Source organism: Schistocerca gregaria, chromosome X (genome assembly GCF_023897955.1).
Source record: "Schistocerca gregaria isolate iqSchGreg1 chromosome X, iqSchGreg1.2, whole genome shotgun sequence".
Taxonomy (NCBI): Eukaryota; Metazoa; Arthropoda; class Insecta; order Orthoptera; family Acrididae; genus Schistocerca; species Schistocerca gregaria.
In genome coordinates, this window is record NC_064931.1 from 854,377,605 (window position 1) to 854,390,454 (window position 12,850).

Genomic DNA, 12,850 nt, shown 5'->3' on the forward strand with positions numbered 1-12,850 from the left:
CAACTGCCATATGGACCACACGCGGCGGTCAGTTATACCTCTTTCGTCCGATTATTTTTCTGTTGCAATACCTAGATTTGTGAGCGCGACTTGATGAATTCCTCTGTGGTTGTGCCATTCTTACCAGCTTGATACATGTCTTTTGCGACCCCTTTCGTCAAGTGCGAGATTTTTTAGGCATCTGTCGTGATAGGATTCAGGATGCGACATGTGGCCCAAACATTCCCTATGTATGGTTCTGTCCTTCCTCCATGGCACTGGGCCCACTTCTTCTATTGTTCTACTAAGCGGACTCGTAGCTAATTTTCGCCGAACGTTTTCTTCAGTTCAACCTGGAATTTGATACAGCTATTGAGCTTCCCTCCGTTTTTCTCTAATCACTGCTAGGCTTTGCTGTCCAAGTAAAAGTATACGTTTTCCAAACACATCATACCATCACGCCTGTTGCATGTGGCGGCTCGGTTGAATCCTTGCAGTCATTTCATCCGATCCGGGCCAGCGTCTACGGAAAACATTGATGGATGGCTTAAGTGCAGCTGTCTTACTGCTGGCTTGGAATCCATTGGTCTCATGAATATACGGACCGTGGGATCGGTTTACTGCTTTCATTCTGGTTCCTGGCTGTGTAGGTGACTGCTTATACGTTGTCTAATTGGAGGCACGATAATGTAGATATTTTGAAGTACCCGGCGTCTCCGCCAAACAATGTCACCAGGAAAACACAATCAAGCTCAAATACAAAGGCGGTCAATAAAGTATAGCACTCAGAACCGAAAGCATCTTTATTACTGACACCACTGTAACAGCCAGAACAGAACTGACGTCATGGGCAGAGAGAGCAGCTACTTATAGGTACAGACATTGAACATTCCAGAATGCTGATATTTTTACAAAAATTGAATATTCCAGAATATAAAAAGATTAGAAACATAGGATATTCCAAGAACTTTCGGCCGCACGGGATTAGCCGAGCGGTCAGGCGCTGCAGTCATGGACTGTGCGGCTGGTCCCGGCGGAGGTTCGAGTCCTCCTTCCGGCATGGCTGTGTGTGTTTGTCCTTAGGATAATTTAGATTAAGTAGTGTGAGGGCTTAGGGACTGATGACCTTAGAAGTTAACTCCCATAAGATTTCACACACATTTGAACATTTTGAAGAATTTTCCAAAAATGATAAATATTAAATAATTGCTGGTGGTGGTCGGGTTTGGAATGACGACCTGCAGAACGCACGCAACAATATTTACCACTACGCCACTTGGTTAGCACACTGGACTCGCATTCGGGAGGACGACGGTTCAATCCCGTCTCCGGCCATCCTGATTTAGGTTTTCCGTGATTTCCCTAAATCGCTTCAGGCAAATGCCGGGATGGTTCCTTTGAAAGGGCACGGCCGATTTCCTTCCCAATCCTTCCCTTACCCGAGCTTGCGCTCCGTCTCTAATGACCTCGTTGTCGACGGGACGTTAAACACTAACCACCACCACCACTACGCCACTCTGCGTGCCGTACGCCGCGCTGCTGGACTAACTTAAGAGTAGTGCTAGCGATATCTTCTGTCTTCTAGCAAGCAAAACTATTTGCATCATGCTGATAAGTGAACAGGGGCCCATGTTTGTTGTATGGCTGTAAACTCTTGATTGCACAGAACTCGGCTGAAAGGGAAGGCTAGGCCACTTTGTATAATATAAAACCCAGAAAGATATGCTGGAGTAAGGGGAATGTGACAAGATGAGTGGATTCCAGATGTTTTCACGCTTCGTAAAGCTGTTGCAATGATGGCCGGTGCCCTATTCACAGAGCTCAGTGAAAGTACTGGCGATCAAGTTTTTTTTGGAGAAGAAAAAGAAATTGGGTGCCGCGGCTGAACACCGTGGCGGTTAATGCATAGCAGTTTCATCACGCTGTCGCAGACGTCCTTTGGTCTTTGATGTTATAAGAATAATCCGTAACACTGTGGAAATATAGTTTCGTAATTTGACAACAAAATGAATTTATGTTCTCTCTAATAAAACCATTTTACTTACTTATTCTTGTGTTTGCTTTACGTGGGGAAATTCAGGGCCTTGGAGCTACACTGTGTGATCAAAAGTATCCGGACACCTCCAAAAACATACGTTTTTCATATTAGGTGCATTGTACTGCCACCTACTGCCAGGTACTCCGTATCAGCGACCTCAGTAGTCATTAGAGATCATGAGAGAGCAGAACGGGGTGCTCCGAGAAACTCACGTACTTCGAACGTGGTCAGGTGAGTGGGTGTCACTTGTGTAATACGTCTGCACGCAAGATTTCCATACTCCTAAACATCTCTAGGTCCACTGTTTCCCATGTGATAGTGAAGTGGAAACGTGAAGGGACACGTACAGCACAAAAGCGTACAGGCCGACCTCGTCTGTTGACTGACAGAGACCGCCGACAGTTGAAGAGAGTCATAATGTGTAACAGACAGACATCTGTCCAGACCATCACACAGGAATTCCAAACTGCATTAGGATCCACTGCAAGTACTATGACAGTTAGGCGAGTGGTGAGAAAACTTCGATTTCATGGTCTAGCGGCTACTCATAAGCCACACATCACGCCGATAAATGCCAAACGACGTTTCGCTTGGTGTAAGGAGCGTAAACATTGGACAATTGAACAGTGGAAAAACGTTGTGTGGAGTGACGAATCACGGTACACAATGTGGCAATCCGATGGCAGGATGTGGGTATGGCGAATGCCCGGTGAACGTCATCTGCCAGCGTGTGTAGTGTCAATAGTAAAATTCAGAGACGGTGGTGTTATGGTGTGGTCGTGTTTTTCATGGAGGGGGCTTGCGTCCCGTGTTGTTTTGCGTGGCACTATCACAGAACAGACCTACATTGATGTTTTAAGTACCTTCTTGCTTCCCACTATTGAAGAGCAATTCGGGGATGGTGATTGCATCTTTCAACACGATCGAGCTCCTGTTCATAATGCACAGCCTGTGGCGGAGTGGTTACACGACAGTAACATCCCTGTAATGGACTGGCCTGCACAGAGTCCTGAGCTGAATCCTATAGAACACTTTCGGATGGTTTGTAACGCCGACTTCGTGTCAGGCCTCACAGACCGACATCGATACCTCTCCTCAGTGCAGCACTCTGTGTAGAATGGGCTGCCATTTCCCAAGAAACCTTCCAGCACCTGATTGAACGTATGCCTGCGAGAGTGGAAGCTGTCATCAAGGCTAAGGGTTGGCCAATACTATATTGAATTCCAGCATTACCGATGGAGGGCGCCACGAACTTGTAAGTCATTTTCAGCCAGGTGTCCGGATTCTTTTTGATCTCATAGTGTATTTGTTACTTCTGATCGAGCATCGCAACTTCTGCTACTACGACATATTTTTGATGCGTGAGATAAAGTGAATAGTTAGTATAAAATACTATCATAATACTATATGCTCCAATTTTATAAACAACACACTTTATGCTTGAGTTGCTTCTGATGTAATGTACCCACCTTCTTCCATCAGGACGTTGTCTCAGCCGTTCATTGTCTCTTGCAATCAAGAAAAGAACTAACTTGGTTCATCTGTCATCCATTTATCTGGCTGCGTGTACTACTCAAAAACATTTAATTTTAATTACAATTTTATTAATTTCGCTCCAGTCTGTTCCCTGAGCCATCTGGTATTTGACGCCACGGAACTAGGTATTTATTTGAGCGATCTTATTTGCTGTGTGAGAAAGGAAGATGTAATTGGTTGCAGGTACAGTTTGCCTTCTCGTCGTTTCCCACAAGGATTAGAAGACGTTATTAGGTGTGGACCCCAAACATGCAGCCTCAATACTCTCTCTCTCTCTCTCTCTCTCTCTCTCTCTCTCTCTCTCTCTGAAACCTAGAATTTGTTTTAGCTTTCTGGGACAGTGCCATAGCTGCACGGAAAATACTTCTGCTTGCGGTATAGGTCATTAGTAGTAGAAAGGAGGATGTTGTCAATGTTACCACTGCTAACCTTCTATGTTTGTGTGTTACAGGCTGGAGAGCAACACCGCCTCCTAACCAATGCAACTATGCGCTTCGTCTTCTTTACAGGTAAGTGATAATCTTTTAATATTATAAGTCACCGTCTCGTTTCCCGAAATACACCTAAAAGAATTCCCTTCACCTCTGTATGGCTGGCACAGAACCTGCTATAGTGACCAGAGGTATTAATAAAGCAATCAGCTTCGAAAACTAGGATGTATGATTTCGTATGATTGCAACAACACGAAACTGCGACCGGATCGTATGGATCGTATGGTCATTAACTAAATCGTTGACGACAAACCCAGACCAAACCGTGTAACATTATTGCAACTTGAATGCTTCATTTCAAGAGAAAATTTATTCATAATAAGATATCATATTTTATTCTCTTCGGAAAGAAAGTTTCACTGGCAGTAGAACATCGGAATATACAAATGCCCAGCTTAAAATTTACTTAGCTATGTTCAGAGCTCGTAAACAAATAGATTGTGATTATCATGTATGGTGGCGAAAGACTATGCGGATTTCGATTCTTAAACACGATAACAGCTGCTCAGTGGAAACTCTTGCCATCTGTAAAGCATATTATAAACGCGTTTCTAATTTATGGCAGCAAATATGCCACTACCCAGTGCAATAGTGTAGTCTTTGTTCCGCTTGTTAAGGTTCAATGATTGTTTGGTGTAGAATGGTTATGTCCACAAACTCCACAAATGTCAATAAACTGATTAGTTAAATAGGTCAAGTGATAATTTTATGGTAATCTTTGGTTGAACGTAACGAAAGGTCGGCACAAACATAACATCCTCAACAACGTGTCTGTTTACAGAAATGCTTTCGAAAAGTGTTTAGAATTTTACATTTTACAGCGCTTACTTAAGATGAATTTGATGGAACGTTCTGCAAATAATACTAGCTTGTTATTCTTTGTATTTACCTCGGTTGTATAAAGTCGACAGAGAGATTCCACTTAAGATGGTCTGATTGACGTGATACAAAATGAATGCCATAATTCTCATTCTGCAGCTGGAATCAAGGGGGAGACCACACACACCACATATTCATAGTTGATATGGGTTGGTATGGCCTCTGGCTCCCACTCGCTAGCATGTTGAACTTTCCGATTACAGTGAGAAGACGTAGAGTAATTAAATAAGCTATTACATTAAAAGCTTTTGCCAGATTACAACCTGAACACTTGTTTCGACTCTTTCGTGTTTAGCGTCTAATCGAGAGTTCAACTGAACTTACTTTTTTATGGGGAAAAGTGAATATCAACTTTTGTTTAAATTTGGTAGTAGTCACAGTCACAAAGAAAATTCTGGCCAACGTTTAACACTATTACATTTGTCTCAAGACAATTTAACTTAAACAACTTATATTGCCTGCAGAGAATCTTTCTTACAGTCAACAAGATTGTGCTAATATTTGTTCCAGTTGTAAAATAAGGAGGTATGGAAGTTTCTACAGGAAAAAAATGGGTGTCACTCCTTTATGCCGTCTTTACACGGATCCTGTTTCTCAAAATAATGCACACCAGACGTGATTTCCAATGTGGTTATTGGACGCCCAGAATCGAAGCAGTACATCACAAGGAACGTGCTCTTCAACGTGATTTGCGGCGGTGGGGAAGCGTCTCGGTTCATCAATGGTTATTGTAGAAATTGTTACATTTAACACTACACAAACACCGCTCCTACTTCGCTGTATCTATTAAAACGCAAATTTGCTACTTTGTTCGTATGTTAAACATATTGCTCTGTGTTCAATACGCACTGTACTGACTTGCTAGAGGAGCGACTAGTGACAACGAAAGCAATCTTGCAATTTATTTGTCTGTTTCATGGCAGATTCTTAAAATCGCATAAACTCACTCTTGAACGGAGAGAACTCATAAATAACATCAAATATTCCAGTACATATTTCTGTTAAATTGATGAGAAAGCCGCACAATATATTAGATAGCATCAAGTATTTACAGAAACTAATTCTCTTCCTCGTGATGACTGGGTGTTGTGTGCTGTCCTTAGGTTAGTTAGGTTTAAGTAGTTCTAAGTCTAGGGTACTGATGACCATAGATGTTAAGTCCCATAGTCCTCAGAGCCATTTGAACCATTTGAACAGAAACTAAGACGCAAACTCACAACTTTTTAGTTCACAGTCCACCTGTCTATGCCCTACACCACCGTTCACTGACGTTATTGCTGTCTACAGCTTAAGGCTTTGATCGCCGGTATGTCATTACCTGACTATTATACCAGATCGCACCAAAAACGTAGCGGTTTTGATAAATTTTCAGTACACCGGTGCCATGAAGCGGTATACTTTCAAAGTAAACAAGTCATAACACGAAATGCTTCGAACAGGACAAATCTATAGCCGCCGATATCTCTTTTATCGACACTTTATTTAAAAAAACGTACGGAAAACAACTCGTTATCGAGAGATTCCCAGTGTGCGGTGTTTTAAAAGAGCTTATATTCATAACACTTAATTTACAAATGTCATTAAATGTGGACTGGAGCTGGAAATGACGTAATCCAATATGGTGCCCCCCAAGTTGTGTTTGTGACGTAGCAACCGATCTTGCATCTCACTAGCCACGTTCCTCTCCACGTTGCAAAAATGTGATGCGTCTGATTCTGCCTTCCACGCTTATAATTTCTCCATAACGTGAAATACCATGTTGTGACGTCAGAAAACTTGCACAGATCCACGTCCACGTTGGCTTTCATGTCCAGTGTGAGAACAGCTTTACAGTTACTCCATGAGTGCCCGTGTGGACTGGAAATAGTTTCCTTCTTCAGGGATCCAAAGAGAGGGCACTCGTGGGAACTGTACGAGGACTATTAATAAAGGTTTAAGTATCATCTCGAAAAAAATTAAGTTTGAAATATTTTTTTATTAATTTGCAGGTACCGTAGAGGTACACATTGGAATCCCACAGCACGCCGCTAGATACGACAAAACAAAACGGCCCAGCCTACCGATAAAGTGGAAATGCCATTTTCTTTTGGCTCCTTTGTCAGCTTGCTAAGGTACTGCGTCCGGCATGTACCTGCAAACACACTAAAATTAATTACATATCTTCAAGTATTCGAGGAGATAGTTAAGTTTTATGAGTAGCTCTCGTAATGAAGGCGTTCCGACAAATGACAATGAAACCAGGGTATCAGTGGACGTGATACAAACATTTCCCATAAAAGCCCTTGCCACAGTGTTTTGCTTCGTGAATCCCCTTCACACATGCTCCATAACGTTCACAGATAACGAACAGAATTGCGTGGAATGTAGTCGACCGTTGATTTGCTCTGTTTGGGTAGGGAGATGGAGCGATGCGGCTCGTGACTTCCTGCAGAGGAGAAAGTGTCTGCCGGCCATCTCTTCCTCTTACACAATCGACGGCGACGGTTCACTAGCAGACCTCGCTTTCTGTCCACATGACGAGTACATGTCGAGTACACATATCAAGGAGACGTGCAGAATCTAATTTAGAAACGTATATTACAATATCAATTTTGAAAAAGTTTTTTGAAATACGCAGCAGTATAAAACTGTGAGACAATGAATACTGCATGTTGTCCCCTCCATCTTAAGCAGTAGATGCATCGTAAACACGGAATTCCTACAGACATCAAATTTGAATGGAAACATGCACTATGATAAAGATGCAGTATGTCACCCATTATTTTTTGTATACTGAATGAATGGCAGAAAGGGGTAAATTCTGGGAGTAAAAATAAGTGAGGATGCAGTAGTAAATTGAAACAGTAATTACTGTGTCGGCCAGAGTGGCCGAGCGGTTCTAGGAGCTGCAGTCTGGAACCGCACGACCGCTACGGACGCAGGTTCGAATCCTGCCTCGGGCATGGATGTGTGTGATGTTGTTAGGTTAGTTAGGTGTAAGTAGCTCTAAGTTCTAGGGGATTGATGACCTCAAATGTTAAGTCCCATAGTGCTCAGAGCCAAATGAACCATTTTTGAAGTAATTACTGTTATATATTCTCCAAGAGCGTGTGTACAAATTAGAGCATATTGCAAGCGAGTGCGACGCTCCAAAATAGAAAATAATAGCTTTCCAAGGTGAATTTCCTGGCCATCATACATAGATGCCCTTTACACGCCTTATGAAAAGATGCCGTACTTTTATTACTTAGGGATTGATTTAAGTTGTAGCATCGGCAGAAATACAGAAATAATGGTGCAACGTTTCGTACAGATGTATTGGGACTATCAGCAAAACGCTGAATAACAAGACAAGGGAACATATAACAATAAAAATTTACCGATTCTGACATATGGGAATGAGGCTTGATTCCCCTTACAGAGAGACGAAATACCAGAAATGAGATGAAAAAGCTAAGCGTACTGTGTGGTGGAGAGGATAACTGATGGTGAACATCATACGAACAGAAGGAAATATTATAAAAACGGCAACGAAAATAGAAGAAGATAGGAATAAATAGAAATGACCTACCAATAGAACGGACGACGGAGAACACCCCAAACTAAAGATAGCTCAAAATGGCGAAGAGACGTGGTAGGATCTCGGAAAAACGGAAAAAATTCTTTGGACAAAACCGGTACAGTCTTTTTGTGTAGTGAAGAAGAAGAAGAAAAGTAAGAATAAGCACAAGTGGTAGATTGTAATACACAATTTTTTTAACATTGAGGCTAGCAAATTAAACAGCGTATTCCATTGTTCCCGACAAGTCGAATAATTCACCATCCTGTTTCCATAGTATGACGCTTGAAGTACATAAACAGACCTTATGATATTTTTCATCCAAATTTAAAGCAAAAGGGACAAAATATAAAAAGACATGAAATCATGTCTGATTTGTAAAAGACATGAAATCATAAAATGTCTACATAATCTTTGACGAGTTCCAAGGCCTAAACAAACTGGACCCTGCTGGTACGTGACCAGCCCGTGTGAAACTCAAGTGACAGCACAATGCTTGGCATTCTTTGTACATTTCTTCTTGGAATATTCTACGTCCTTCGTGAAGACCGCTGCTTTTGTGAGACTCGGTACCACTCGACTCACCTGATCCCGTGCTGTTTGGTTTCTTATTCACAGCTTTCACGGGCATTATTACTACATCTCACCACTTGGTACTATTCATAACAACAGGAAATAACGTACGACACACTTGGTGCCACTTGTAACTGTCTACACTCACAAAAATACAGTAGGACTATTGTGGAGTCACCCGAATTTTCGAATGTTAAAACTACCGGTCAACTGTAGACGTCTCCGGTACCAATAAATAAGTGACATACGTTCCAAGAATACCGACTATCGTATGTGTCCTTGGTACTTGTGAGATCCTAATGTATTCTATAGTGCGGGTAGCAGGCTGATAGGCAGGTAAAGCTTCGCCGAGCCGAGATCATTACTATCCTCCTGCACAGACACTAGCTTCGTGTGCTTCCACCCTTCCGGGAAGGTTCCACAGATGCGGGTTCTCAAGGCAAATCGTGGAAGCAGTAACCTGCGAGAGAGCTTCAGACCTGAACTTCCTTCTGTGTCTGTCCCACGCAAGTCTCTCACACGCTGTTATTGCTCCCTGTGATGCGACAAGACATACGGCCTATTCCTTTCAAGTTCATCTGACGGCTCTTCATTACTGAGCTTGGCCTAGCGCTGAGGTTTATGTTTACACAAGCATTCACTGCTGGTTTGGGCCTGCGAGTACTCAACAGTATTCTTTGTATCTCCCAAATTTGCATTCATTCATGGTTTTCTTTAAGTGTGTTACGACGGAGAAAAACAAGCTGACGACAAGGTGAGAGCAGTATAAGGGACGAAGAATTCTCAAGGCTGTCAGTTCAAATTACGAACAACTTCAGTTGGAAAGACCACATAGATAATATTGTGGGGAAGGCGAGCCAAAGGTTGCGTTTCATTGGCAGGACACTTAGAAGATGCAACAAGTCCACTAAAGAGACAGCTTACACTACACTCGCTCGTCCTCTGTTAGAATATTGCTGCGCGGTGTGGGATCCTTACCAGGTGGGATTGACGGAGGACATCGAAAGGGTGCAAAAAAAGTCAGCTCGTTTTGTATTATCACGTAATAGGGGAGAGAGTGTGGCAGATATGATACGCGAGTTGGGATGGAAGTCATTAAAGCAAAGACGTTTTTCGAGATCTATTTACGGAATTTCAGTCACCAACTTTCTCTTCCGAATGCGAAAATATTTTGTTGAGCCCAACCTACATAGGTAAGAATGATCATCAAAATAAAATAAGAGAAATCAGAGCTCGAACAGAAAGGTTTAGGTGTTCGTTTCTCCCGCGCGCTGTTCGGGAGTGGAATGGTAGAGAGATAGTATGATTATGGTTCGACAAACCCTCTGCCAAGCACTTAAATGTGAATTGCAGAGTAATCATGTAGATGCAGATGTAGATTTAGATGAATCGAATAAAGGCACGTTGTGGAGCTATATAACACAAAGGCGCTTGCAAACAGAGCATCGTTCGCATGTTAGGCTCTAAGGTTCATTGATCAGTGTGTGACAGCCAGTGCCTTTAGTTACATACTATTCAAAAGTACACTCAGTATTTAGGTGTGGAATTTTCGTGTGGGGAACAAATGCACAAAGTATTAAAAATGTTCAAACTACAGAAAAGGGGCGTAAGAATAATAAGCAAAATAGCAGTAGGACTCACTGACAAAATCTCTTCGAGACAACGAAGATTTTAACTACACTACGAAAGTGCTCGTACATTACCAATCAGATATGCACATGAGGAAAACCTCGATACTTGCTGTATGAACAGTTCGTTCCATGGTCATGCAACGTGGTCTTGACCGAATGTGCATTTACCATGAAACAATAAACATAATCTGAAAACACCGTTTTCGGCTAAGGAATAAAATTATACAGTAAATTGCCTATTACGATTAACGAGATTACTAAAAATCTCCCTTTCAAAAGCGGTTAAAATTATCGGTTAACCGGTACGTTCTGTATAGTGAAGGATTAATCAGATAACAAAGGACAGGGTTTGGTAAAAGAATGTAACACCGCTACATAATAATGAAACCCCTTTGTCATCTTGCAACACACTTTCGCATTACAGTGTTACTTTTTCTTCTCTGAAAAATCTTACACCAAAGCTCTGCAATGGATTATGCTAACATTTTATCTCCAGAATGAATTTCTCACTCTGCAGGGGAGAGTGCTCTGATATGAAACTTACTGGCAGATTAAAACAGTGTGGCAGACTGGAACTCTAAGTGCTCTGCCGACTGAGATACAGAAGCACGACTCAGGACCCCGCCCCACAGCTTTACTTCCACCAGTACCGCACCTCCTATTAACCTAACTTCACAGGAAAATTCACTCAGTATTCGATCCGCAAGGCTGTGGCTAATTCGTGCCTCCAAAGATCCCATTTTTCCAAGAGTATTACTCCCGCAGGTTTCGCAGGAGAACTTCTGTGAAGCTTTAAAGGTGGAGATGAGGTACTGCCGGAATTATAGCTGTGCAGAGAGGTCGTCCGTTGTGCTCGGGTAGCTCAGTCGGTGGACCATTTGTCCACACAAGACAAAGAGAGGCCTTGGGTTCGAGTTGCGATTTTAATCTGCCAGTAAGTTTCCGCATCTTCTTTCTGATCTCAGCATCTCACTCATAATAGTGGGGTACTAACTCATTTTTTCAGGCAAACTAATCAGAAGTTGCGGTTCTCAAAATGGAATCAAATATCATAGTCAAAGTTCTGATGACAGCTGACAATGTAAATATAGTGTGTGTAGTGCGTGCAGGTACTATTGTTTAGGTGTGAATTGACAGTGTAGCACTAGCTTTCCACATATCGGAATAGCTTCTTTGCAAGAATGTATAAACAAAATACATTCATCATAGAACATCGATCGTGTAACTGTTTGACCTCAAACATTACAAATTTGTGTTTGTAGCAGTATTACACAGAAGGTGTAAACAATATTTTCAGTCATGCATGTATAAACAAAACAGTATTGTACACAAGTAATAAACGAAACTAGGCTGCCCTTTTTAAAATAAGAGACTGGTCTTGGATTTCTGAAAGAAGGTGAATTTAATCCCTATTGGGCCATCCCGATTCAGATTTCCTGACTGTACTAGAATCACTTGAGGCAAATGGCAAGATGGTTCTCATTGTAGGAGCACGGCTGACTGCCTGACACCTTCTTCCTAAACTAAGCCTGTGAGCAAGTACATGTCTGTATATAAGAATTTAGCTTTTTGTTCTTTAATTTTTATATCACGAAATTTCCAATATCAATGTAAAACTCTTCCACGAACGTATAAACAACAACTAATACTAATACTACTACTACTACTAACGACTCATAATTGGCTGCAAATACTGATTACATCTTCTGTGTAATACTGTTACAAACATAAACTTGTTATGTCTGAGGTCCAACAGTTACACGAACGATATTCTATGATGAGTAATAATAATTTCATGTGGTCGAACGGCATGATGAGCTTTTTTTCTGTTGGACGTGAGTTAGGTATTCACAAACTACGCCAGTGCATGCTACTGAGGGAAAAAGAATCTACAGAGTAACAGGGAATGTGAAACACATGTCGTTCCTGGCAAATCTTCCCATTACTGTGAGATGAAGGCTATGTCAGAGGCAGACTGAAATATTGCCTGGTCTTTGTAGGATTCGATCCCGCGATCTTTAGGGCTCCACGCACGCGCTTTACCACTAAACCATACCTACGATGACTGAACGAATGAGCCTGTGCCTGTGATGCTGGTCGAGCTCATAAATTTGACACTTAACCTTACTTCATCTCCTCGTTTGTTTCTTTCATAAAGGTACTGTAGCAACTCCCTGAAACAACG

The 12,850-nt window shown here is 41.9% G+C and overlaps 1 protein-coding gene across 1 annotated transcript in view; it reads left to right on the top strand.

Annotated features, from left to right (window-relative positions):
* LOC126298614 (uncharacterized) overlaps nt 1-12,850 on the top strand; it is a 421,534-nt gene that overhangs the window by 102,254 nt on the left and 306,430 nt on the right. The window contains 1 exon segment of the mRNA XM_049990020.1: nt 4,005-4,062. Coding sequence (XP_049845977.1) covers nt 4,041-4,062 — 22 coding nt within the window. The 5' untranslated portion in view covers nt 4,005-4,040.